The sequence below is a fragment of the Tursiops truncatus genome, chromosome 6 (assembly GCF_011762595.2).
Source record: "Tursiops truncatus isolate mTurTru1 chromosome 6, mTurTru1.mat.Y, whole genome shotgun sequence".
Classification (NCBI taxonomy): Eukaryota; Metazoa; Chordata; class Mammalia; order Artiodactyla; family Delphinidae; genus Tursiops; species Tursiops truncatus.
This window is the reverse complement of record NC_047039.1, coordinates 91,211,068-91,238,348: the sequence shown is the minus strand read 5'-3', so window position 1 is coordinate 91,238,348 and position 27,281 is coordinate 91,211,068. Positions and strand designations below refer to the sequence as shown.

The 27,281-nt window shown below is 45.0% G+C and overlaps 2 protein-coding genes across 2 annotated transcripts; one reads left to right on the top strand and one right to left on the bottom strand.

Moving 5' to 3' along the window:
* Window positions 1-2,585: 2,585 nt before the first annotated feature.
* On the bottom strand, window positions 2,586-4,086 carry ACTL7A (actin like 7A). The gene has a single exon (XM_033859280.2). The coding sequence runs from the start codon at window positions 3,970-3,972 to the stop codon at window positions 2,713-2,715; it is 1,260 nt and encodes a 419-aa protein (XP_033715171.2). The 5' UTR covers window positions 3,973-4,086; the 3' UTR covers window positions 2,586-2,712.
* A 5,873-nt stretch (window positions 4,087-9,959) lies between these two features.
* ACTL7B (actin like 7B) lies at window positions 9,960-11,334 on the top strand. Its single transcript, XM_004321962.4, has one exon. It carries the CDS (start codon window positions 9,995-9,997, stop codon window positions 11,246-11,248), a length of 1,254 nt encoding a protein of 417 aa, XP_004322010.3. The 5' UTR covers window positions 9,960-9,994; the 3' UTR covers window positions 11,249-11,334.
* Window positions 11,335-27,281: the final 15,947 nt, after the last annotated feature.

Genomic DNA, 27,281 nt, shown 5'->3' with positions numbered 1-27,281 from the left:
TAATATGGTGATGTTTGGCAACCCTGAAGGCCTGCTCTTGATTCCTATTTTCTCTGTGCTCCCTAAGCCCTTGCCTATGCCTCATGCTTACACTAGGCTGTTCCACCATTACTCTTACCAGCTTTGAAGTCCCAGGAACTTCAAGACCAACAGATGTCCTCTTGGTATAGAGAAAGGACAAAATCACGGGTCCACTCATCTTAGTGTCCTTGAACAAAGTCATGGAATCTCACTGAATCTTGCTTTTCTACAACCTTGTGTGCCCACCCAGGCTAACCTGGGTTTCTCAGCCTCGGCACTGTTGATATTTTGGGTTACGTCATTCTTTGCTGTCCTGTGCCTATAGGATGTATAGCAGTATCTCTGGCCTCTACACATTTGATGCCAGTGCTATGTACCCTCTACTCCTGTTATGATAATCACCAATATCTTTAGACATTGCCAAATGTCCCTTGGGATTCAAAATTGTCCTCAGTTGAGAACCACTGGGCTAATATGACGTCAAAATACTTACTAAAAACTATTCATCTTTTTTTATGTGTGAGGAGGATTCTTTTTTTCTGCAAGTGTGGTTTATACGGATCAAGTGAGAGAATTCATAAAAGTGCTTTGAATGAGATGACACAGTTGTTTAACCTTATATTGGTATTTTTCATTTTAAAATGCAGTATAGCATTTGGTCCTAGGATGGCCTGGGAGTTCCCATTCTCTAGAACCACGTCCCATGCCTCCCCTTCATCAAGACCCTCACCTTTTGGGGGGTAATCGACTGGGGGTTCATAGACCCTTAAGGGATCTAAGATAGAGTATTTCTGTAATCCTATGTATTTTATTTGATGCAGTTAAAAATATTATTCTATTATTCTGAGGGGTCCATAGGTTTACCACCCTGCCAAAGAGGTCCAAAGGTTAAGAATTAACCAAACTTCAACCTGCCCATCAGTGAATGTTCATAGAGTGTTGACAGTAGTGGTTTGGGCAGAAACTGAGGTGAACAAGGCATACCTCTCTCAAGTCAATGTACCCAGCTCCTAGCTGATTCCCTGATCCTCCAGGGTAAGGCTTAGTCCTTGCTGACTAAGCCCTTCTGTGGCTATTTCTGCTTCTCTACTCTAGCTTGCTAGTGCCAGCCAGCTGTGCTTACTTACCAGGTCTCCAGGGTGGGGCATTTAGGTCTTTCAAGGCTGTCTAGGCAAACCTGGAGGCTAGGAGAGTGGTTCTGTAGGGCTTCTCCCTGGGAACGGTAGAGATGCCATCACTCTCCTATGAGTGATTGAATGTGTGTGTCTTCGGGTGTATGTGTGGCTCAGGATCATCGTATGGCATTTGGGCTCCTTTATAAGAGGTAGAATTCTACAAGCGAATACTAGCTAACAACGCTTGTGATCACCTCCTGGAGGCCACGCACTCATATTCAGACGTTTACCTCTGATATTTACATCAGCTGTGTGAGGTAGGCATTTGAATTCAATTTTACAGGTGAGCAGACTCAGGTCACACAGCTAGTTGGAAGCAAAACAGTTTCAAATTGCAGAATCTAAAGCCCACGTTCTTTCCACTATTTTATGCTGCCTGCCAGTGTTGGAGACAGGGCAGAGAATGTACTGGGGACTGTTCTAAAAAACTGAAGGTCCAATTGTAAACTGCCCCACAGGAATATCACAGAACATGCTGGGCTCTGGAAGGGCTTCCTGGACCATGAGGATCTTTACGTTCCTTCAGTTCCTTAGTTGGGTTAGAATGACCAGCATGGACCAGCCTCCCACAGACCCACACTGCAGAACTGGCAGCCTTTATCCTGCGCCGTTCCAGACTCCAGCTGTATACCCTGCAGGTTGATGGAGAATCCAGTCTGGTTGGAGATGAGCATCTGCTGCTTGAAGTGTCTGGAGAATGGCTGTGGGTTGCATCCTCATGACCTTAGTGCTGATAACCCAAGATAAATCTGCCCCCAGTTTTTTAAAGGGGGAAATCTATATAGCACCCATTCCCTGAAGAGTTTTTCCCTTAAGATACACATATCTTGCTCATAATACACCAGGTTTCAGCAGCCAATCACCATGATGGGTTGGTAAGAACTGGTATTGAGACATAAACAACTATTGGAACTAAAAGAAAGTACAGTTAAACCAGGCATCAGACATCTTCGTCAGCTCTTTCCAAGCCTTCAGAGTCACTGATCAACGGTGAAATGCACTCTGCTGCTTTGTGGGCGACTGAACCATTACAGCATACTTCCTGTTGGTGTTTATTGAAAGGGACCTTCTTATAGGCCACAACAGCATTTACTGTATCTATCTAATCTATGTTTATCCCACTCCCCCTTCCAAGCAGAGTTTAACAATACTGTAGTACCTAAAGTGGGGAATATACAAAATAAGGGACAGAATAATTTTAGAGGTAGTTTCTCCCCCAAATACTTAAGCAATCAACCTATAAAGCACATCTTTTTGGTCCATAATCATTCCCCCCTTCTCCCCCTATCCCTCCCCCCGCTGTTGTTTTGGCAAATGGACATTTTAAGGCAGATGCTGCATGCGTGAAGTTCTCATTGCGTGAGGAAATAGAGAAACACACTGTGGAGGGAAACGTGAGGATTGTTTAATACTGCGGGAGTGAAATGGCTGGCTCAGCTCTCTCTGTATGGGAAGGGTGCTCACCCAGCAAAGCTGATGATGCATGGCCACCACAGAGACCATGCTTCATCGGAGTTCAGAAGCACCTTCTGTAGAGGAAGAAAGGCCCGTGCTCCTCGTACTCAAAGCGGTGGACCCACAGTGGTTGGAAGCTCTGAAGCGATGCTAGGATGGAGCCACCCGTCCACACCGCAGTGTCTCTTTCGGGCAACACGTTTACCTGGGGGGTGTCATTAGGACACATGCTGTTCAGCTCCTTCTGCAGACGGTTAGGGAAACCACTGAGCATGCTGCTCCCCCCACAGAGTAGGATATTCCCCATGAGGTCTCGTTTGAGGGCGATGTCACACTTGTTAAGGCAGGACACTGTCTGTGTGTGGAGGCCCAGCTGCATGGACTTGATCAGAGAAGGCTTGAAGAACATTTCTGAGCAGAGGAACCTTTCCTGGCGCAGGTATATCTCCTGCCCATCCGGCAGGGTGTACTGGATCGTATGCTCAGTAGCTGGGACTTTCTTCTCTTCAGTGGGGTCCAGGGCCACAAAGCAGCATTTCTTCTTGATGTCCTCCACAATGCCCAGCTGGTCCTCAGTGAAGTGTTTCCCCGAATTGTTCATCAGGCCCATCAAGTAGGTTGTCAGGTCAGAACCCGCATAGTCCAGCCGTCCAGTGATGCTGGGCAAAGGATAGCCCTCGTAGATGGGAACTACGTAGGACACACCGTGGCCGACCTCCACAACCAGGCCGGAGGTCCTTCCGTAGGAGTACATGGACAGGCGGGACTGGTAGGCGATATGCATTGCGGGAGTTTTGAAGGTCTCAAACAGCATTTCAGCATACTTCTCTCTATTGGTGTGTGGGCTCAGGGGTGGGTCTGAAACCAAGACCGCGTGCTTCTCTGGGGCAATCTTCATCTCTTGACGGAAGAGATAGTCCCAGATATCCTGCACTGTATCCCAGTCCACGATGATGCCATGTCGCAGAGGATTAATTAGCTTGAGACGAACCTCTGGGTTGACAAGCTCCTGCCCCACGAATGTCTCCTTGCGATTGTCCCCGGTTTTGGCCGTCTCCATGTAGGGTTTGCCCACTGTGGATGAGATCACGTGGGTGGGCTTTGGCAGCCCGGCAAAGCCACATTTACAGTAGCCCGTGCCAAGGTCCACGACCACTGCTTTGGTCGACTCTAGCTTGGACTTATTATTGACCACAGGTGATTTTGTAGGTTCTTCCGGCTCTGAATGGTTACGGCGAACCCGCACTGCCCGCTTCGCTGGGCCGTCCTTTAAGGAGGCAGTCTGGAGGACCTGTGTCTGCAGGGAGGCCTGTTCACCCATTCTCTCGGAAGGCCCAGCCCCTATGATTGCCGCCTGTGGAGCCTACATGCTCTCAAGAGCTATTTTGCTCTCAGAAATTTCCTCAATCCCACTGGCCTCAAGGCCTGAAAGGCTTAGAGGGCAACTTGAGAATTTCCCCAGTGATGACATCACTGATTATGACATAATCCAGTGTCCCAGGGCTTTCAGGCTTACTGGGAACCTTTGTCCTGTGTTAGGGTGGATTTGAAAGCGTTTTTAAAGTGACTTACTTTTTTCTAAATTTTTTAATAAACGAGGTTTATCCAATCAATTAATATTTATTGAGTGCTTGCTATGTGCAAGGCAGGCAGCCGTGAAAAAGAAAGGCAAAAATCTCTGCCCTTGTAGAGTTTACATTCTAGTCAGTGGGGATTGGGGAGAGACAGACAATAACCAAAATAAATATATGTTAGAAGATGTTAATGGCAAAAGAGAAAAGCAAAGCAGGGAAAGCTTGGGGGAGGGTGGCTGTGTTCATGTGCCATGTATTTTTCTCCCTGAGACGGTGACACTTGAGTGAGGACCTGAAGGAGGTGAGGGAGAGTGCCACGTGTATGTCGGGGAGCAGCAGGTGCAGACGATTGTGGGTTAGAGCAGGGTCTGCAAACTCAGGCCTGCAGCCTGTTTTTTTTGTTTTTTTGCGGTACGCGGGCCTCTCACTGTTGTGGCCTCTCCCGTTGCGGAGCACAGGCTCCGGACGCGCAGGCTCAGCGGCCATGGCTCACGGGCCCAGCCGCTCCGCGGCATGTGGGATCTTCCCGGACCGGGGCACGAACCCGTGTCCCCTGCATTGGAGGCGGACTCTCAACCACTGCGGCACCAGGGAAGCCCTGCAGCCTGTTTTCTAAATAAAGTTTTATTGGATCACAGCCATGCTCATTCGTTTATGTATTGTCTATATCTGCTTTTATGCTACAAGCTCAGAGTTGAGTCATTGCAATAAGTACTGTATGGCCTAAAAAGCTGAAAATGACTATCTGGCCCTTTACAGAAAAGGTTTGCTGCTTCCCAAGTCAGAGGATTCCAAGAAGACCAGTGTGGCTGCAGTGGAGAGAGCAAGGAAAAGTAGAGATGGGAGAAGGGGTCGGGGAGGGAGAGCAGCTCAGGTTAGGCCTCATAGGCCATTAATAGGACTTTGGCTCTAACTCTGTGTGAGGTCAGAAAGCACTAGAGAATTTTGATCAGATAGTTGACACCATCTGATTTAGATTTTAGCAGGACCAATGGCTGCTATGGTGAACATGCCAAGCACCTCTGTCCCACTTATTTCTTAGGGCAACCTGCAGAGGAATTATTTTTGGACACATATTTGCACACATACTCCTCCTTTGTCCAGGTCATTGGGTTGACAATGAAATTAGACCCTACAGTCCCACTGATGAGAACACTGAGGCTCTTGGGTACATAGCCCACCCAAGGATATCCAGCCAGCAGTGCCAAGTTCTGCTGACTGCGACTTCTTCCCAGAGGTGTCCCTTGATGCGACCCAACATGTGTCTCTGAGGCTGCTTGGCCACTGTATCACATGCCATCTCTGAAGCTGGGCTTGTTGGTGCTGACACCCGCTGCTCTCAAAGTGCCCAGGATCCATCCTTATGTTATGCAGCACCGTGCTCTTATTAAAGAGGCAGTCACTACAATGGTGGGCTTTCTCCTTTAAGGAAGTTACTGGGGATGCTCTTTACTCCTTTTGGGATATGAGAGAAGAAAAGGACCAAGTCCAGTTTCATGAGCCTTGTGACTATGTGATAGGGGCAGCTTCTTGGTTCAATGGGTAGAGGAGGAGATGGTATTGAATTTTGAAAGAAGAATAAGAAAGTACTTTTCTCTATGCCTGGCTGCCTGAGAAATAGCTTATTTACCTCTGCTTTTCAGGGGTTTGCATGGCCAACTTGGATTGTCTGACTTTATTTCAAGAGAACTTGTATGACAACCAAAGGTGTATTTAGTTTAGAATCATCCATTTTCTTTCTCCTCAACCCACCTCTTGATTTCTGAGAAATATGCAGCTGCTTAGTACATTTTTACTGCCCTGGAGTCCTGTAAGAGCCTATATTAGTTTCGTATTGAGACAGTAACAAATTACCACAAATTTAATGGCTTAAAACACAGATTTATTATCCTGCAATTCTGGAGGTTAGAAGCCCACAGTCAGTCTTAGTGGGCTAAAATCAAGGTCTCAGCAGGGCCTCGTTCCTTCTGGAAGCTCTAAGGGATAATCCTTTTCCAGCCCTTAGGTGCTGCCTACCTTCCTTGGCTTGTGGCCCCTTCCTTCATCTTCAAAGACCTCTCAGACTTCTGCTTCCATTGTCATATCTCCTTATCTGAACTTGACCCTCCTGTCTCCCTCTTCTTAAGAGACTTCTGATTACTTTGGGCCCACCTGGATAATCGAGGGTTGTTAATCTCCCCATTGCAAACTTCTTAGCTCACATCTGCAAAGTTCCTTTTACCATGAAAGGTAACATAATCACAGGTTCCAGGAATTCAGATGTGGATATCTTTGGGGAACCATTATTCACACTCTGTCACTCAACCTGTGCATACCACTTCACTAAGACACTCAGAGCCTGACATGCTCTGTTTCACAGGCTCCTCCCCCACTGCCCATGCTTGCTGTCCTTGGCGCTTTCTATCATAGGTGGGAGAGGTGCTGTGCTAGCTTAAGGCCAATTGCTCCATCTAGCCTGTAACGTCCATGGGCACAGGGACTCTCAGGGTCCATCCCCACATCCTTCAGGCTAAAGCCAATTGTCACATTTCACTCCTTTTACTTCACCTCTCAGGATTTTGCATACTTGGATGCTGTCTCCTAATGGAAACCCTTTTCCCCTTAGCTTTCACGTCACCCTTTGTGACCCTTCTCTCTGGGTCAGCACACGGTGATATCAATGATGGAAGGATATAGAGACTGTTGGCACACTGCACCCAAAACCTCCACTGCCTGGCACCCACAACACTGCACACCTGTCACCAGCTATTTAAGGCATATGTGGGCTCCTGGGGGTCTCTGGTGAGGTCCCTCTAGGTAGAGACACTCTATTTTGCTCATGCTTTCTTAGGCTGTATTTTCTCATGGGATAACACCTACTTTTGCTCCTCTGGCCCAAGACCAAAAATACCATGAGATCCTTCTTGAAAGCAACGCTGAGGCTCTCCCCTAACGTGGAAAAAGAAAACATGAAAAAATTAGGCCAAGAAACACATTTCTCCCTGAGGTGGTATTCTTGCTCCTAGCTTTGTTTTTTGGGACACCACCCACCCTTGACCTTCGGAGGAAAGGTGAACCAGACCCTGTAATTTTAGCAGCTAAGGAGGGAAGAAAGAGAATCTAGTAAGGAAAAGGCCAAAGTACGTTTCTTTTCACGAACGGAGATTCCTAGATCCCACCCCCACTTTACTGAATCTGCATGTTTCGAGCCTAAGACTGTTGAGACCTAGGAATCCAACTCTTCAATATGTTGACCTTTGGGAATCTCTGAGTCAAGCTCCCAGCAAAGAAAAAAATTCCTTGTTAAACAGACATGAGCCTCATTCCCAAAGCTCAGCCCTCAGTGTGATAACCCCAATATTAAGACTAACGAGTTTCCTTGAGGTGGAAGGGAAAGGAGCTGTCTTCAGAAGGTGGAGATACTCTACTGAGGACTAAATCTAGATCATTTCTCTTTCCCGAGCTCCATAATCCACAGCCTAGTGGCCTCTGGACATCTCTAAGTCAGCACGCCCCAAATGGAACTCATTGCCTTCCCCTGTATAACCGCCTCTTGCCCCTGTATCCTCTGTCTATATATGAGGAGCCCTACCATCCACCTAGATGCTCAAGCCTGAAACCTGGAGGCAGCGGATAGGGATCAATCTGATGAGGGGATATAGCACTATCAAAATCAGGTTCGACTAACATCTTGAGTAGTTTGCCCAAGCTCATACAGATTATAATAATGGAGCTAGATTTGAACTCGGGTCTTCTGAGTCCAGTTCCTTACTCCTCTTTCTATTCTGTACTGTCTTCCCATAAGGAGTGGAAGAAGAGGAGGCTTAGGGGGTCCACGTGCATTGCCTTTAAATAGCCTAAGTGTTGTCACATGGAAGAATTAGCTTGCCTTGCACAACGTCAAAAGTAGACCCAAGACCAATTAATGGTTTCTTCAGAGAGGTACAGATATCAATCCAATGTGAGGAAAAGTTTGTCCCTCACAGCTGTCCATGCCAGATCAAGTGTCTAATCCTCAGGTTCTGTGATTTTGAGATCCCACCAGTGGAACTTGGTGGTGCTCATAACTGAAATCCTTATAAAGTTGTTTCCCACATAATCCAGTTCCCTAGTGCCATGTTCCAAAAAACAATTCAGCAAACAGAAATTCCCATGAGTTCTTTATTAACATTCTTATATGTTCCACAGCAGTATTTCTTATGTCTTAAAAATCCCTCTTTTCTTTCTTATCAATGTCACCTAATCCTTCAACTACTTCTGCTCTTATTAAGTTTCCCAGAAAACTTCCTTAGCCCCAGTTGTTTCTCTTCCCCTTTTCCTCCTGTTTCTTTACCGAAGCCCTAATCTGTCTTTTGTTTTAGAGGGGGGACAGTTTGGCACAGAGGACCCTATGGGAACCTAGTGAATTTGTTTGTTCTGTATGGCAGGCCATCTTTGCTTGGGCAGAGGAAAGGGATTCATCCTTCCCTCTTCCTCACTCCCCACATCTAATCTTCTAATGTAAATGCAATGCTTCGGGCTAGACATGTCACAGGAGCCTATGAGAAAGGGTCTCAAATGCTAGACTAGAAGCTTGGATTGAATTGAGGACAGTTGAGAACCAACCAATTAGATTAGGTTCTACTTTCTGAATTTCTTTAGAACCTGTCCCTTCCTTTTTTCCACACTATCACAGCCCTAGCTTAGGCCACCTTCAAGTTTTACAAAAATTTCTTCAACATCCTCCTTTTAGATCTCAGAGTCTTGTCCCTCCATATTACAGCTAAACATGAATCTTTCTAAGATTTTGTCCTGGAAACCAAATCTGACCACTCCCCACTTAAAGGCTTCATTGGCTCCCCAGCTGTGGTCAGTTTAATCTAAGCCTTTACCTCTAGAATTTGGGGTCCGCCCTAGTTGCCCCCATGACTGCCGTAACCTGATGTATTTTTCCAAACACCTTAACTACTGGAAGCTCCCCACCATGCCTCCCTCTGAGTGTCTGATCAGGCTGTGCTCTCTGCTTGGGATGGCTTTCCCTCCTCTTAGCTACCTGACAAGTATCCACTTATCTTTCAGTACTCTACATAGGCAGCACCTCTCTGGAGAAGCTTCTGACTCCCTCCCTCCTTTGTGCACCTCTGTTCTCCCAATAGACGTCCACCTGCAAACTCCTCTGCATCCATTCATCTTCTTCCCAACTAGACTGGGCACTGCTTGTGGCCAGGTTTCTATCATCAGGGCCTACACACTCTTCAAGGTGACCTGGTACATTGGATTTGGAGGAACTTGGGTTAAAGTACAAACACTCCAAGAGCTGTTTGCTCTTGGGCAAGTCATTTGCATTCTGAGCCTTGATTTCCTTAGCTCTGTCTACCTGCCAAGATGCTGTGAAGTGTCACGTGAGGTGCCTGCTACAGTGTTTGGCTTACTGTAGGGGCTCAAATATTTATCACCCTCTTGGCCAAGAAGCTGAGGAGGAAGAGGTGTTCAGCTAGTGAACGGGGGATTAGGAGTGAGGATATAAGGGGAGGGAGAAGAAACCTCTGAGACCCAAGTGTGGTTGGATTTCTAAAACTGTGCTGGCCACCTGCTCCGTCTGGGAGCAAAGTCGCGTTAGGCCGATGGGGGTGGGGCTGATAGGTCAAGGGCCTGCCAAGGCCAAGCCCTCCCTGGGCTGCTGGAATGGACCAGCCCATGGTGACATCACAATCCTGAGGAGTTGCCAAGGCACTGCTGGAGGTGGACCCTCTTATTTCTCCCCATGGAGCTCTAGGATGTGGATGTGAGAAAGGTGAGCAAGGAAGGCAAATGGCGACGAGGAACAGCCCTAGCCCCAAGCCCGTGGGCACGGCTCAGGGGGACCCTGGAGAGGCAGGCACGCTGCCAGGTCCTGAGGCTGGCAGCCGGGACACAAGTTCATCCACTCAGCTGAAGATGAAGCCCAAGAAGGTGCATAAGATCAAGGCACTCATCATTGACCTGGGCTCCCAGTACTGTAAGTGTGGCTATGCGGGTGAGCCGAGGCCCACCTACTTCATCTCCTCCACTGTGGGCAAGCGCTGCTCGGAGGCGGCTGATGCTGGTGACACCCGCAAGGAGGTCTACGTGGGCCACGAGCTGCTCACCATGGAGGCGCCTCTGAAGCTGATTAACCCGCTAAAACACGGCATTGTGGTGGACTGGGACTGCGTCCAGAACATCTGGGAGTACATCTTCCACACAGCCATGAAGATCTTCCCCGAGGAGCATGCTGTGCTGGTCTCCGACCCCCCACTCAGCCCCAACAGCAACCGCGAGAAGTATGCAGAGCTCATGTTCGAGACCTTTGGCATCCCTGCCATGCATGTGACCTCCCAGTCGTTGCTGTCCATCTACTCCTATGGCAAGACCTCCGGGCTGGTGGTGGAGAGTGGGCACGGCGTCTCACACGTGGTGCCCATCTCCGAGGGCAACGTGCTACCAGGCCTGACGAGGCGTGCCGACTATGCCGGCAGCAACCTCACTAGCTACCTGCTGCAGCTGCTCAACGCCGCCGGCCACAAGTTCACGGACGACCACCTGCACATCATCGAGCACATCAAGAAGAAGTGCTGCTACTCGGCACTCAAGCCAGAGGAGGAGCTTGGCCTGTGCCTGGAGGATCTGCGTGTGGACTATGAGCTCCCCGACGGCAAGCTCATCACCATCGGCCAGGAGCGCTTTCAGTGCGCCGAGATGCTCTTCAAGCCCACCTTGGTGGGCAGCGACCAGCCTGGTCTCCCCGAGCTCACGGCCGCCTGCCTGAACCACTGCCAGGAGGCGGGCTTCAAGGAGGAGATGGCAGCCAACGTGCTGCTGTGTGGCGGCTGCACCATGCTGGATGGCTTCCCAGAGCGCTTCCAGAGGGAGCTGAGCCTCCTCTGCCCCGGGGACAGCCCCACAGTGGCTGCTGCTCCCGAGAGGAAGACCTCCGTGTGGACCGGCGGCTCCATCCTGGCCTCCCTGCAGGCCTTCCAGCAGCTTTGGGTCAGCAAGGAAGAGTTCGAGGAGCGGGGCAGTGAAGCCATCTACAGCAAGTGCTGAGCAGTGGTGTCCCTACGGTCCAGGCCCATGGGCAGGCAGCCACAGACCGCTCTGTACACATTTACAGAATTTCACATAAAATTTTAAGATGCAATGGCTCTTGTCTGGTCTGGATTTCTTGCTCTAGTGTGATAGCAGAAGGTGGTGGGGAGTTGGGTTTAGGCATATTAGCACCTTCTGCTCTGCTGGGTCGGGAGCAGCAGGGGGGTGGGGGAGGGTCACTGGCCCCTCCCCCTCCGCTCTCCCCATGAGGGCAACATCATCATAGAGCCCAGAATGTGGCTTCCTGTTCTATTAGCTCTTCAAGGTTCAAAATCCAATCCAACAGACACTCAGACTGCTTGCTCACCCATGGACCAAGGGGGAAACAAAAGCTCAGATTAAGGGACTAGCTTGGGTCACATAGTTAAGTGGTGGGTGGGAGACTCACAACTAAGTGTCTGATTTCCATCTCCTGTTTCTGCCCCTGATGGTCACCTGCCCGTAGCTTTGTCACTGCTTGACTGCCTCACTAACCAACCCTCACCGCCTGCCCCCTTCAAAGGAACAGCCCATGGGTGTCTCCTGAGTGGGAGGGGCCATTTCTACCCATCGGGGGCCCTCTCCCTTTAGACACCTGCCAAAGTTGCAGCTATTTTTAGAGTCACAAAAAGCCACTGAATCTGGAGGCTGTAGAAACCAGAGGCCATTTAGAAATCATGTGGTTCTCTCCCTCCTGTAGAGTTGGGGAAACTGAGGACCAGGATGGAGGGGGCCATGTCAGTGGTTAAGCCTAGGTTTCCTGACCCAGGTCATGCTTATTTCTAGAAGGGCAAACATGGTTACTTCAGTTTGGAATGCTATAGCAAAATACCACAGATGGGGGGGCTTATAAACAACAAATCTATTTCTTACAGTTCCGGAGGCTGGAGGCCAAGATCAGGGTGCCAGCATGGCCAGGCTCTGGTGAAGGCCTTCTTCCGGGTTACAAACTCCTGACATCTGGCTGCGCTCTCACTTGGTGGATGAGATGAGGGGTATCTCTGGGGCCTCTTCTATGAAGGCAGTAATCCCATTCATGAAGGCTCTGCCCTCCCAAAAGTCACCTTCCGAAGGTCTCCACTAACACCATTACTTTGGTTCGGTTTTCAACATATGAATTTGGAGGGAGGGGTGGGGGATTGGGAGGGCACCTATAGCAATGGTTCTTAATGGTTAGCAACCATTAAGCACTTACCAAACATCTACTATGGGTGAGGCCCAGAGCTGGAGACAGAAATGGCCAGAATGTGGTCCTTCTTTTGGGATTACACACAGCTAGTGGGGGATCCAGTGGACAGCCACGTTGGTGGCTGAGCTCAGTGTTCCTGGGGATGGGAAGGAGGAGGTGGTGTAGTGGAAAGCTGCAAATGGAGAAGGAAGTGCTAGGCGTGGTGACCACTTAGTAGCTTTAGGGCTGAGGGAGAAGCCATCGAGTCTTGTGAGATTTCAGCTGGTGAATGACTGACTGCCTAGAAGAGGGTGGTTCCTGCCTCTTCTCTTCCCCCACCTCCTGATGGGGTCCATGACCAGGGGCCCATGAGCAGTTGTCTGTGAAATCAGACATTGGTGAGCTGCGTAATCTGATGGGCTATCAAATATCTGTGAGCCAACTCTTACCTTAGACAAAGAGTCCTGATTTGGGGGCAGTCTGTGAGGCTGCCTCTGTCCCTGGCCTTGTGCGAGAACTGCAGCTTTGGGAAAGAAACAGACAAGGTCTTTATCACCTAACGTCTTGCCATCTAGCCCTCCCTGTTGCCTAGAATTGGGTTTCTAGCCTGGAGTTTGAGTTCCTCTGGAGCTGACAGGGCCTTGGTGCTATGCAGGAACCTGGGCTCTTTCCTGTAGAGAGAGTTGCAGACTGGAGGACTAGAGGCTGATGGTGCCAGTAGACACATTTTATTTGGCCAGAACAGTGTATAAATTTTTTTCTGGAATGTGAATTCTTTCACTGGGGCCTATATTCCTGTGTTGCCAAAGTCTCTACCACTTTGATGTCTTCACATATACCTGCTGCTTCAGCATAACTTTTGCTGTATTAGCCAGCATTCTTTTCTGTTGCTTGCAACCCAAGAACATTTGCTTAATACTTATCCTAAATATCTGATGAATTATAGAGAGGGAAATGGAGGCTTATAGAGGGGAAAGTGATGTGCCCCAAATCACACAGGCAGTAAATTAGTACTGCATGTGAACGTTCTTCCACATGCTCGTCTTGACCATCTCTAAAAACCATGCCTATGTCTACCTTCCCGCCTCCACAATCCTTTCTTCCTCACTCCCCACATTCTCAGCAAGTTCTCCTATCTCCACAGTCACAGTTTCAGTGCCCTGATCTCCTGGTCCTCTCCTCTAAAAGCATCCCTGTGTGGCCAATGGTATGAAAACACTAATCACTTAATCTCTGGTGACTCTTATAATTGAAATATTAAGACCAACATTTCATTTATTTCCCAACAGAAAAGCTACTACACATGAAGAATTTTTGTCACAGTATTAGAGAATGTCAGATAACACATTCACACTTTAGAGTGCAAACCTAAGCGTGTCAATTGACCGTTGTTCTATATTCTCTTGTTTAGGTATTTGTCCCCGAGGTTAAACTTGAGCTTCTTAAGGGCAGGAGCTTGGACTTCCTCATCCTGGTTTTCTCTGGGCCCAGTGCAGAGAAATGGCATGGGGTGGGTGTTTAGTACATGCCAATGGAAATGACTTACTCCCAGTCAGTGAGGTAGAAGTTACAAGTATCTTTCCGCATTTTACAGGTGAGGACCCTGAAGCTTGTAGAAGTTAAGAATCTTGTCCAAGTTTACTCACCTGGTAAATCACAGTCTTGTGCTAAATCAAAGTTTTGTGATTCCAAAATGCATCTCTGCCCTTATCTCCTTTCTGCAAATTTTCAGTCTCTTTTACAAGAAAAAGAATACATATAAAAGATCCCTTTCAAGTAATAAACAACAAATATGATGTAATTTCATAATTATCCCAAGGCATACAAGTTAAGAATGCCAATCTTTTAGCAAAGGAGAGACAACTTGCTTGAGACTTCCAGAGACATAAGTAAGCAAGTATTAGAGTGACATCATGTGGTAAAGTCCTACTAGTTAGACATGCCAAGAGGCCTGTTATCCTCACTGCCTGTCTGGGCAGCCTGATCTCTCTCCCGAAAGTGTATTACCAAGTTTGTCCTAAGAATTATCTGCATGAGGTAGGTTTAAGCAGTTCACTTCATTATAATACAAACCATTAATGGTGTTTTATTTGATAAGTGTTTTTTCTTTTTTTTAATCCTACATTTTCTTGTAATGTAGTGGTTCTTAACCAGTGGGGACAGGGAGTGTGGGGTATTGGTGATGCTGGAGCTAGCTCTTCATGGCTTGTGACAGCCCATTGTTAATATCAGGAATTTTGCAAGCCAGTTAAACCATGTTGGTAGCTTGAAATTGTCCAGGGTGTAAGTATTACCTTTTTTTTTTTGGCAAGTAGGCATTCCTGTGTCTTTCAAGGGGATTTAGTTAGTGTATAATGCAGATGCACGTTGCACACCAAAGAGGAGGGGGTAGTGGCTGAAACGGCGGATAAAAATTTCATGTTAAATTTTTCTGGCCCTGCCTCAAAAATAATTTTGCTTCCTCATGAAGATGCAGCTCTGTAAGGTCAGAACGTCTTTTACCACCTGTCCAAGCTCCACTCACCTTCAAGGCCCCTCCCAATGCCCCTTCCCACCACTGTGGCCTTGCACACCAGCCTTGGCTTTATCACCTGCCCACTCAGCAAAAAGGACAGACTGTGTCTTTTCCATCTCTGTGTCATGGCTCAGGGTAGGTGCCCTGGGGAAAGTAGGCTCTATGTATTGCTCAGAGGCTCCTTAATTTGTATTTGCTTGTCCTGGACTTTTTGCTCTTTCCTCCCAGAACTCTGCAGAATTTCTAGGGTTCTCAGCCTTCAACCTGGCTGTCTGTCAGAATCATCTGGGGAGCTTTTAAGAAAGACCCATGCCCAGCTTCAGTCCCAGTTAAATCAGAATGTGTGGGGTGGAGTGGAAGCACCAGTGTGATCTCACAGGCCGCCAGTGATTCTGATGTGGGAACCACTGCTCTAGGGAAGCCTCAGGCCCCACCTAGTCTTTCATTTTCACAGGCAGAAATGCCAAACCTTTCAGGCAGCACTCAGTCTAGAAAAATGTTCTTTTCCTGAGATGGACCCTGAGAATCTGCCAACTTTCTGAGCCTTTAACATTCCAGAGACCACTGCATGGCTTCTGAAAGGAGTTTCACCCCTCCTGGCTTCTGCATTTGCATAAATATGTAGAATAATAATTAGGATCTAAATAAGTCATAAAAGAAGCAATAGGACTATGCTTAGTGAGTTCTGGGAAAGTCAGGCCAGAAAGCAGTGCTTTACGGATGACCCTTGAGCAATTGCAGAGAGCCACTTCCGTGGTTTCAGGCAGGAAGCGTCCGGCAGAGAAAACCGTGAGGATGGGAACTGGATCAGCAAGACCTAGCATGAATGTAACCCCTCAACCACAACCTTGAGAAGCACCCCTCCCTCATTTTTATGGCCAAATAAATGGATATGGGGTTGAATTCTTCCAGGATCCCTTTCTCCCCCATCGCTAAAACAAAGGTCGCTTGGTACATTTCCATAGCTCTAAGCACTTTCTTCCTCTTCTTGTGGCTTGAGAGGACCAGGCCTTTTCTCTACTTCTCACCCTGGTGTGTGCATGCATACCTGCATATACACAAACCAGTATGCGTACATGTACATGCATGTACACAGAGCCTGCAGTCTCCTTAGAGGAATTTATTTCTTTGCGAAGGGGGGCATTAAAATGGAGGGCAAAGTTCTTGTCTTGGTCTTGTGGTTCTCAAATTTTGTTGCTTATTAGAGTCACTTGAGGAGCTTTCAAAATTCCTGATGCCGAGGACTTCCGGCTCATGGAGTCACCTTATTCTCTCAGGTCCTCCCTCTTACAACTAAAGGTCCCTGGACACTGAGAGAGATTCTCTCCTTGACCAAACTCTAGCCAGGGTCCCCTGAGCCCTTTCTTAACTAAGCCTCAAGCTTGGCCTGTAAAGACTGGAAAAAACACTAAATAGTTTCTAACAGCTCAAGGCTGCATCCACAGGATGACCCTATGCCTCCTTAGAATGTCTGAGAAAATTCAAGGATGCCCAGAGAACTCACTGTTTGTTCAAGCCAACCCCCAAAGGAAGATAGGCTCCCTGTCTCCCAGCCTTTGCGGGAGGGTAGGAGCCTAATTTCAGTAAGTGCCAGTTGGTTAACCCAGATGGGTTTCACAGAGACCAACCCTTGCTTCCTGCTTTTTTGTATTTTTTCACTTCTCTGACTCTCCTAAGCCCCTGCTTGACTCCCTCCCTATGCCTTCATTCTCCCTTTAAAATGCAGTCATCTTGTGACTTCCCTGGTGGCGCAGTGGTTAAGAATCCGTCTCCCAATGCAGGTCTCCCAATGCAGGGGACGTGGGTTCGAGCCCTGGTCTGGGAAGATCCCACACGCCGCAGAGCAACTAAGCCAGTGTACCACAACGACTGAGCCTGGGCTCTAGAGCCCTCGAGCCACAACTACTGAGCCCACGTGCTGCAACTACTGAAGCCCGCATTCCTAGCACCCATGCTCTGCAACAAGAGAAGCCACTGCAATGACAAGCCCGCGGACCGCAACGAAGAGTAGCCCCCGCTCGTTGCAGCCAGAGAAAGCCAGCGCACAGTAACAAAACCCAACACAGCCAAATATAAATAAATAAATAAATTTATATATTAAAAAAAAGAGCAATAGGAGCATCTTTTTTTTTAAAAAAAAAAATGCAGTCACCTCTGTATAAATCAAAGTGGAACTCTTTTCTCTCCTGTAACAGTATTTTACTGTTTAAAATCTGTTCTTACCACTTAAACTAATGTCTGGCTTTGTTTAACTTTGATAATATAACACACCAAATAAACATAGGAAGTCTCCAAAAAGTGAAAGAAGTACTTGTAGGCAAGTTGTTATTATCTTTAGGAATTACTTATATTAACTATATTTTCTTATTTTTCATAAGACCCCCCAAATGCCAGAGCATCACAAATTTAAAAAATAAGAAAATATATTTAATATAATTGGCCCAGTGATGAATGGATACCAAATAGACAAACACAGAATCTAAGAAAGCCCAGTTAGGACCTCCCTGGTGGTCCAGTGGTTAAGACTCCCTGCTCCAAGTGCAGGGGGCAAGGGTTCTACCCCTGGCCAAGGAACTCAGATCTTGTATGCTGCATGGTGCAGCCAGAAACAAAAAAACCAACAACTCTCTTTGGGACTTCCCTGGCTGTCCAGTGGCTGAGACGTTGTGCTTCCACTGTACGGGGTGTGGGTTCGATCCCTGGTCAGGGAACTAAGATCCCACATGCCAAGCAGTGTGGCCAAAAAATAGAAGAAAAGAAAAGAAAACACAGAGTGGGTTTCAGTGGGGCTGAATGGGGACTTGATCTCCCACTCCATCCTCCTGCGGCATGGAATGGGGTAAAATGCAGTGGGGTATTGTCAGTGGGTCCAGCATTGCTGTACCTCCATCCTCATGCAGCAGCAATGAGGCAGAAAAAGGTGATGAGAGGTGGGGCTAGTTGGCACTTACCTCTCTCCTCTTCATTCTCTGGTGACGAGGGGGCCCAGTGGGGAGCTGATTTTGCACGCCCACTTGGAGGCAAGTAATTTGTGGATATCGAGAAACTGATTATAAAGTTTATATGGAAAGGAAAAAGACCCAGAATAGCCAATACCACACTGAGGAAGAAGAAAAAAGTTGGAAGACTGACACTATCTGACTTAAAAACTTACTTAAGTTACAATAATTAAGACAGTGTGGGATTGGTGAAAGAATAGACAAGTAGATCAATGAACAGTATAGAGAGCTCCAAGATAGACCCACACAAATATAATCAATTGATTGCTGACAATGGAGTAAAGACAATTCAATAGAGAAAAGATAATTTTTTAAATAGAGTTAGAACAATTGGAAATCCTTTTGCAAAAAAATAAACCTAGACACCGATTTTACACCCTTCACAAAAATTAACTCAAAATGGATCATAGACCTAAGCACAAACCTATAAAACTTCAAGAAGACAGCATAGAAAATCTAGATGACCTTGGGATTGGTGATGAAATTTCAGATGCAACACCAAAAGCACAATCCATGAATGAAAAAATTGAACTAATAAGTTGGACTCTATTAACAGGAAAAACTTCTGCTCTGTGAAAGACATTGTTCAGAGAATGAAAAAACAAGCCACAGAATGGTAGAAAATATTTGCAAAACAAATCATCTGATAAATGATATGTATCCAAAGAACTCTTAAAATGCAACAATAAGAAAATGAACAATCCAATTAAAAAATGGGCAAAAGATCTGAACAGACACTTCAACAAAGCAGATATACATATGCCAAATACACATATGAAAATATGCTTATCCTTTATAAAAGATGCAAAATCGTACATCCACTCTAAAAGGCAATTTTTTAAAAACCAAGCTAAATGTATTCTTACCATATGATCTAACAATCACACTCCTAGATATTTACTCAATTGAACTGAAAACTTATGTCCACATAAAAACCTACACATGAATGTTTGTATTATCTCTACTCTAGTTGCCAAAAACTGGAAGCAACGAAGATATCCTTAAATAGGTTAATGGATAAATGGTGGTACATCTGTACAATGAAACATTATTCAGGAATAAAAACTATGGACTTTGGTTAATAATATGTCAGTATTGTTTCATTAATTATTACAAATGTGCCACAGTACTGCAAGTGAAAATGTGTATGGGTGGGTGGGGGTGGTACATGGAAACTTGCTACGTTATCTGCTCAATTTTTCTCTAAATTTAAAACTGTTTAAAAATAAAATCTTTTAAACAAGCAAACAAAAGGCAATCTATAGCTTGGGAGAAAATATTTGCAAACCATATATCCAGCAAAGGACTAGTATTTAGAATATGTAAAGAATTCTCAAAACTTAACAGTTAAAAACAATCTAATTAAAAAATGGATGTAAGACATAAACAGACATTTCACTAAAAAGAATATATATGTCTTCTTTGGAGAAATGTCTATTTAGATCTTCCACCCATTTTTTGATTGGGTTGTTTGTTTTTTTGATATTAAGTTACATGAGCTGTTTTTAAATTTTGGAGATTAATCCATTGTCAGTTACTTCATTTGCAAATATTTTCTCCCATTTTGAGGGTTGTCTTTTTGTTTTGTATATGGTTTCCTTTGTTATGCAAAAGCTTTTAAGTTTAATTAGGTCCCATTTGTTTATTTTTGTTTTTATTTTCATTAGGAGGTGGATTGAAAAAGATTTTGCCGCTATTTACGTCAAAGAGTGTTCTGCCTATGCTTTCCTCTAAGAGTTTTATAGTATCCGGCCTTATATCTAGGTCTTTAATCCATTTTGAGTTTATTTTTGTGTAGGGTGTTAGGGAGTGTTCCAATTTCCTTCGTTTACATGCAGTTGTCCAGTTTTCCCAGCACCACATATTGAAGAGACTGTCTTTTCTCCATTGTATATTCTTGCCTCCTTTGTCATAGATTAGGTGGCCACAGGTGCACGGGTTTATCTCTGGGTTTTCTATCCTGTTCCTTTGATCTATATTTCTGTTTTTGTGCCAGTACCACACTGTTTTGATTATTGTAGCTTTGTAGTATAGTCTGAAGCCAGGGAGCCTGGGTCCTCCAGCTCTGTTTTTCCTTCTCAAGATTGCTTTGGCTATTCGTGGTCTTTTGTGTTTCCATACAAACTGTAAAATTTTTTGTTTTAATTCTGTGAAAAAATGCCATTGGTAATTTGATAGGGATGGCATTGAATCATACAGATGCCTGAAAAGCACATAAAAAGATGCTCAGCATCACTAATTATTAGAGAAATGCAAATCAAAACTACAATGTGATATCACCTCACACTGGTCAGAGTGGCCATCATCAAAAAAATCTATAAACAATTAATGCTAAAGAGATGTGGAGAAAAGGAACCCTCCTACACTGTTGGTGGGAATGTAAATTGGTACAGCCACTATGGAGAACAGTATGGAGGTTCCTTAAAAAACTAAAAATAGAGCTACCATATGATCCAACAATCCCACTCCTGGGCATATATCCAGAGAAAACCATAATTCGAAAAGATACATGTACCCCAATGTTCAAAGAAGCACTATTTACAATAGCCAAGACATGGAAGCAACTTAAATGTCCATCAACAGAGGATTGGATAAAGAAGATGTGGTACATACATACAATGGAATATTATTCAGCCATAAAAAAGAACAAAATAATGCCATTTGCAGCAACATGAATGGACATAGAGATTGTCATACTGAGTGAAGTAAGTCAGACAAAGATAAATATCATATGATATCACTTATATGTGGAATCTACAAAAGGGGTACAAATGAACTTACCTACAAAACAGAAATAGAGTCACAGATGTAGAAAACAAAATTATGGTTACCGAGGGGTAAGGAGGGGGGGAAGGGATAAATTGGGAGATTGGGACTGACATATACACACTACTATATATAAAATAGATAACTAATAAGGACCTACTGTATAGCACAGGGAACTCAATACTCTGTAATGGCCTATATGGGAAAAGAATCTAAAAAAGAGTGGATATATGTATATATATAACTGATTCACTTTGCTGTACACCTGAAACTAACACAGTATTGTAAATCAACTACACTCCAATAAAAATTTTTAAAAAAGGATATATAGTTGGCAGATAAGCACATGAAAAAATATTCAACATCACTAGCCATTAGAGAAATAAATGCAGATTAAAACCATAATGAGAACTATCACACATCAGAATGGCTTTTAAGAAAAAATGATGACAACACCATAGCTGGTGAGGATGAGAAAGTAGATCACTCACACATTGCTCATGGGAAAATGATACAGTCACTCTAGAAATCAGTTTGGTAGTTTCTTACAAAACTAAACATGTAACTACCGTATCACCCAGCAAATGCACTCAGACATTTATCCCAGAGAAACTAAAAGTTATCTTCACACAAAAACCTGTACACAAATATTCGTAACAGCTTTATTCATAATAACCAGAAACTGGAGACAACTCAGATGTCCTTCAATGGTTAAATCAGCTGGTACATCCATACCAGGAAATACTACCCAGCCATGAAAAGGAAGGAACTAATGAAACACCCAACAACTTGGATGAATCTCCAGGGAATTATGCTGAGTAAAAAAAGCCAATCCCAAAAGGCCACAGACTGCATGATTCCATTTATATAACATTCTTGAAATGACAAAAAATATAGAGATGGGACTTCCCTGGTGGCACAGTGGTTAAGAATCCACCTGCCAATGCAGGGGACATGGATTTGATCCCTGGTCCGGGGAGATCCCACATACTGCGGAGCAACTAAGCCCGTGTGCCACAACTACTGAACCTGAGCCCTAGAGCCTGCGAGCTGCAACTACTGAAGCCCGCATGCCTAGAGCCTGTGCTCCGCAACAAGAGAAGCCACCGTAATGAGAAGCCGGCGCACCGCAACGAAGAGTAGCTCCTACTCGCCCCAACTAGAGAAAGCCCGCACACAGCAACAAAGACCCAATGCAGCCAAAAAAAAAAAAAAAAAAATATATATAAATGGAATACAGATTAATGGTTACCAGGGTTAGGGAAGGGGTATGTAGGGAGAGCTGGGTGTAGTTATAAAAGAAAAATTCAAGAGATCTTTTTGATGGTGAAACTGCTCTGCATCTTGATTGTATAAGTGTCAGTATCATGGTTATGCCATTATACTATAGCTTTGCAAGGTGTTACTTTTGGGGGAAAATGGGATCTCTGTATATTACTTCTTACAACCGCCCCCATGAATCTACCATTATCTCACAATAAAAGTTTAAATGAAAATGAAGAGATAGACTGAGAAAAGAATCCTAATGCCCAGGCCACACTTTAGAGTGGTTAAATCGAAATCTCTGGGGGTGGGACCAGGTATTAGTATTTATCTTTAAGTTTTCCATGTAGTTTCAGTGTGAAACCAAATTAAAGAACCACTTATTTAGACACCTGTGTGGAGCATGTGGCATCAGTGTAGAGGTGGTGGAGAGCTTCAGGGGTTGTACAGATAAACTTACACCAGCCGTGTGGTCTTGGGAAAGCCATTTAATTTCATTTAACCTCAGCCTCTTCATTTGTAAAAATGGTGACGAACTGTCCTTACAGTTCCCAGCACTTTTCTGAAGATCAAAGAGAGAATGTAGGTGAGTGGTTTATAAATTGTAAAGTGCAATATAAATGTTCTGGTCAATGTACAATGTGTGTTGTATATATGTGCAAGTGTGTTTTTAAATATGTACAGAATACCTACTGCATGCAGAAATCTTCATATTTATCTCATTTAATTTCATCAACAACCTGGCAATTAGGAATTGTGATCCTGATTTTACAGAGAGGAGGAGCAAGAGGCTCATAGAGATAAATAGTTAACACCCCTGGTGTTAGGAGTATAAATAGATTATATTCCAGCAAAACTCCACTCACTGGCCATGGGTTTGCCTAACAGCGGTGGATATCAAGTCATTTACGTTTAAAGGTAAGCCCCTACTTTCACTTCTAAGACACACAAACAAATAAAATTCCTGTAAGGGCAATTTTTGTTGAATCATCTGAGTAATAGTCTGAATTCTTCACTTCATTTGCCAATATAGATGAAGCTAGGTGTAAGAGAGGAAAACAGAAAAACAATTGAGAATAAGAAAGCACCTGGTTTCCAAATGATTTATTCCCAGCATGAAGCCAGAAGAGAGGCCACCTGGGGTAAGAAGGGCTAGTGGTGTCCCATTAGCAAGTGTTAAATCCCTGTTAATGCCCTTGTTTGATTACAAAGGTATTTAAAAATGCATTAAGTATGGAAAAGGTGATTCTGGCTGGCATCAGACTTCCACAAAATAAGTGCCAATGTAGAGGAGAGAAAGAAGCTCTCACCTTTTCATGTGCTTCTGTCATAAATTAAATTAATTACTGGAACATTTGTAAAAATAAAGTCTCAGAGGGATCAGTTCCAAATCAGAGAACTGAGACAATTATATGTTAAAAAGTCCACATATGTAACTGAAAATATCTTGGTCACTGGTATGCTTTTTGGATTAAGAGAATTACTTTATTGACCGGCCATGTGTGTGCAAATAGAGACCAAGTAATTCAACGTCTTCTACCGCCCAGATGGAGTTGGAACAAGGGATCAGCCTCAATGCTGGCCACCTGGCAACGTTTTTCTAATGATCTTCCAAGAATTTGGAGCTTTGCACGAACTAGCCACCATCTTTCCACCTCTGAATGATGCTTTTCCATTCACTATGATCTCTGTTTATGTGTGTAGATTCCCAAGTAAATTAGATGCTTAAAGTTTTAACTCAGTGAATTGGCAGCAACTCATGGGATGAATTTTAAAAGATGGGGGAAGAGAAAGGTAAAGACATGAGGAGTCATTTTGCAGCTTGTTCCTTTTCCTTTTTTCCTTTTGAAACCAAGAAGCAACCTTCTTACTGACCCAGGTCTTGGCGGAAGTAGCCGGATTCAGTCCTAACTTGAGGACATCTAAGACTTGAAGAAGTTGGACATGGAATTTTACCATTCTTGGTCTTATTTTCCTAAACTGGTGAAATGGTAATAAGAAACAGGGTATGGGAAAACCATTTGGTAGTCTCGGGTGATCTTCTTGGCATTGGCCTGGGTCACTGGGCATTGGGGTCTCTGGTGGGGCACCTATCAGGACAGTATGTGCTTCTGTCTCCAATGGGTACTTCCCCTCTGCTCTTCTTTTTGCCCTCTTCCTAGCTATCAGGGAACACCTGGATTTTCTCACTGTCTCAATTCCTTTGCCATGCTGTTTCTTAGCAAGCAATTAGTAGCTTTCAATATTTAAAACTATTGAAAAATCAGATTAGATGTAGGCTGTATAGTTCCCTATTATTAAGTTAGAAATGCTAATATTGGTCATCGGAGTCATCTTTCACAAACTGCAGCTTTTCTCAGTTTCAAAGCACCATTGCACCTCCCCTGTGGCATTTGATCCTTATAAGCAGCCTAGAAGAAAGTGGGGGGGAGTGGGTGTTGAACAGTATTCTCATTTTATAGATGAGAAAAGTGAGGCTCCAAGATGCATTGAATTTAATTATTGCACACATAGCACTGTGTCTGCTGCACTGGGGGGACATAAGGGACGTATCATTCCGCACGCAAAGCATAGTAAAAGCTAACATGGCAGACAATCGCCGTTCGCTGAGCACCCAACTTTAATTCAATACGGTAAACTGAACTGAGCACCCACCTGGTCCGGGTTCTGTTCTAGCCCCTGAGGGTGGGTGGGTGGGACACGAGGATGGAGTAGCCTTGCTGTCAAGTTATTTATGGTTTTGTTGGGGTAGGGTTGTCAGATTTAGTAAATAATGATAAGGATACTCTGTTAAATTGGAATTTCAATAAATAAGAAGTAATTTTCAGTATAAACATGTCCCATCCAATTTTATCTGGCAGTATTTTACATGGAGGAAAGTAGACTAAAAGTCTGAAACTATTGTGACAATAGTGGGTACTCTGGGAGGATTTCCTGGAATAAGTAACAGTTGAGTTGGGTCTTGAAGGCAGTAGAGGCCATAGAAAATCTAGTCAAAGGAGGCACAATAGAGTCTAGGGAGCTTAGGGAATGGGGTTATTTATCATTTTGTTCTCAGTTTCCTCATCTGTAAAATGGGGATAATAATAGCATATCTGTTGTAGGATTGTTGTGAGGATAAAATGACTTTATATGTGTGAGGCACTTAGGACACTGCCTGGCACAGAGTAAGCGCTATTTATGTATCTGCTCCAGTGAGAGGTGACAATGAAATTAACTAAGGCAGGGAAAAGCTGAGGAAGAGGAAGGGATTTGCCAGAGGGTCACATTACTGGACTCAACTGACCGGAGAAGCAGAGCAGTGAGGCAGAAGGTGGAGGGGAAGAGAAGTGACATACATTCCTAACAGGGGTGAGCGGGAAAAGCTGGAGCCTGGCAAGAAGTGAAGAGGAGCTGGTTTGGGGGAAAGTGACCAATTCCATTGGCACCTGAGTTTGGGCTGCCCACTCCAGGTGGAGAAATGTGGCTGGAATCAGGAAAGAAAGCAGGGCCAGGGGTAGAGGCCTGGGAGACTTCAGATTGGAGGTGAGGGAAGCCAGGGCATGAATGAAATCACCCAAGGACTGAATGAAAAGCGAATAAGAATGCTAAAGTTGTACCTTGCCAATGTTCTACTTGCAACTCAGAGCTATTCTTAGTATTTAATGTAGTTTACACTCACTAAGGCAGTTTTATAAAAACCAAGGCAACCATGGAGGTCCCCCAAAGTTACAGACTTGCATTTATGGATGTGTGGACACGGGCTATCTCTGAAAGGCAGGCTCTGATGAGAACTGAGAGACCTGGAAATGGTGGGAGGAAAACTTACTTTTTAATTTATATCCTTTTATGCCTTTTGATTTTTCCTCCAAGTAAAAGTGCTATTTGAATGAAATTTATTTATTTATTTATTTTGCGGTACGTGAGCCTCTACACTGTTGTGGCCTCTCCCGTTGCGGAGCACAGGCTCCGGACGCGCAGGCTCAGCGGCCATGGCTCACGGGCCCGGCCGCTCCACGGCATGTGGGATCTTCCCGGACCGGGACACGAACCCGTGTCCCCTGCATCGGCAGGCGGACTCTCAACCACTGTGCCACCAGGGAAGCCCTGAACGAAATTTATTTTTAAGAAAAGGAGAAAACACTAGAAATTTTGGTAACGTAGTGTAAGAGCCTGAAAAATTGCTCTCATTTACATTTCATTCTTTCTTTAGTCATCCTGGAGTGGCTTTTGTGGAGATCTATGGTTTTGGTCATTTTCACCCTTAGGAACAAAGATTTATGCCTCAGGATGTGTCATGCCTTGCATGTGTCCATAGAGTCTTAGCTTAAGGAGAATATATTGCTCTAACCATTGCACACATTCTTCATTTCTTTCATTGCCTGCTGTCTACATCAGTCTCTCTGTAGACTTGGATTGTGGGGACCAATAGTGAACACTGTATTAAAATTCATTTGACACCTGTTTGAGACAGGCCCAAAGTACCAGCCCAAGGTCCTGGTCCCCAGGAGGTGCACAGGGGTGAGTCACTTTGGGGACCTTGGATTTTCCCACATCTGGTAATGGACATAGGAGAAACAGATGAGAAAGAAAAATTTGTCTTTCTCCTGTAGTTACTACTGAAGTGTTCCAAACAAGAAATAGATAAGAAAAGGTCATGGACAACTGGGGAACTGAAACAGAAATGATCTGGTCAGATTCTTTTTAGATGAAAAAACAGGCTCTGGGTTGGGAAGCAGCTTGCCCAAGGACACATAAGTGGCGAATGGAGGAGCTGGGACCATTGTGAGATTCCCCAGGATCTGGTCCTGCACTCTCTCAACAGCGTTGGAGATTCTGGTGCAGCCACATGCAGCTTGGCACATCCAAAGCCTCTGCACTGCTTTTTAATCCTTTAAGAAACACTTAAGGAAGAACAGACTTGTCTGCAAGTGCAAGTGACCTGGCAGGAGGGCACTCTTTGCAGGAACAATGTGATTGTGCTCCCTCTGCGGAGAGGAATGAGTCACCTCCAGTAATAGCCAAGCCAGTTTCTCTCATAATACTGGGGGAAAAGACTCCACACATCAAAACCATATCTTCAGAAGACAGTGGGGTGGTGCTCTGGCCTGAGTTCCCAGGCACCCTCTTTGGGCCCCAGCTTTTCCATCAGTGTTAAGGAGCTCACATGGCCAATTGTATCTCACCAGGAGGTGCGATGGCATTAAAGACACTTCCCACAAATGGCAAAGGCTCACAGCTAGATCAAGAACAAGCCAAGCCTTCTTGGTGAAGATGGGTACAGCAGGAAGAAGGTCATGGCAGAGAATAATAGGTTGCATT

What these genes read in the sequence shown, in the direction of transcription:
- ACTL7A (XM_033859280.2), bottom strand. Translation starts at nt 3,972, where the DNA reads ATGGGTGAACAGGCCTCCCTGCAGACACAGGTCCTCCAGACTGCCTCC.
- ACTL7B (XM_004321962.4), top strand. Translation starts at nt 9,995, where the DNA reads ATGGCGACGAGGAACAGCCCTAGCCCCAAGCCCGTGGGCACGGCTCAG.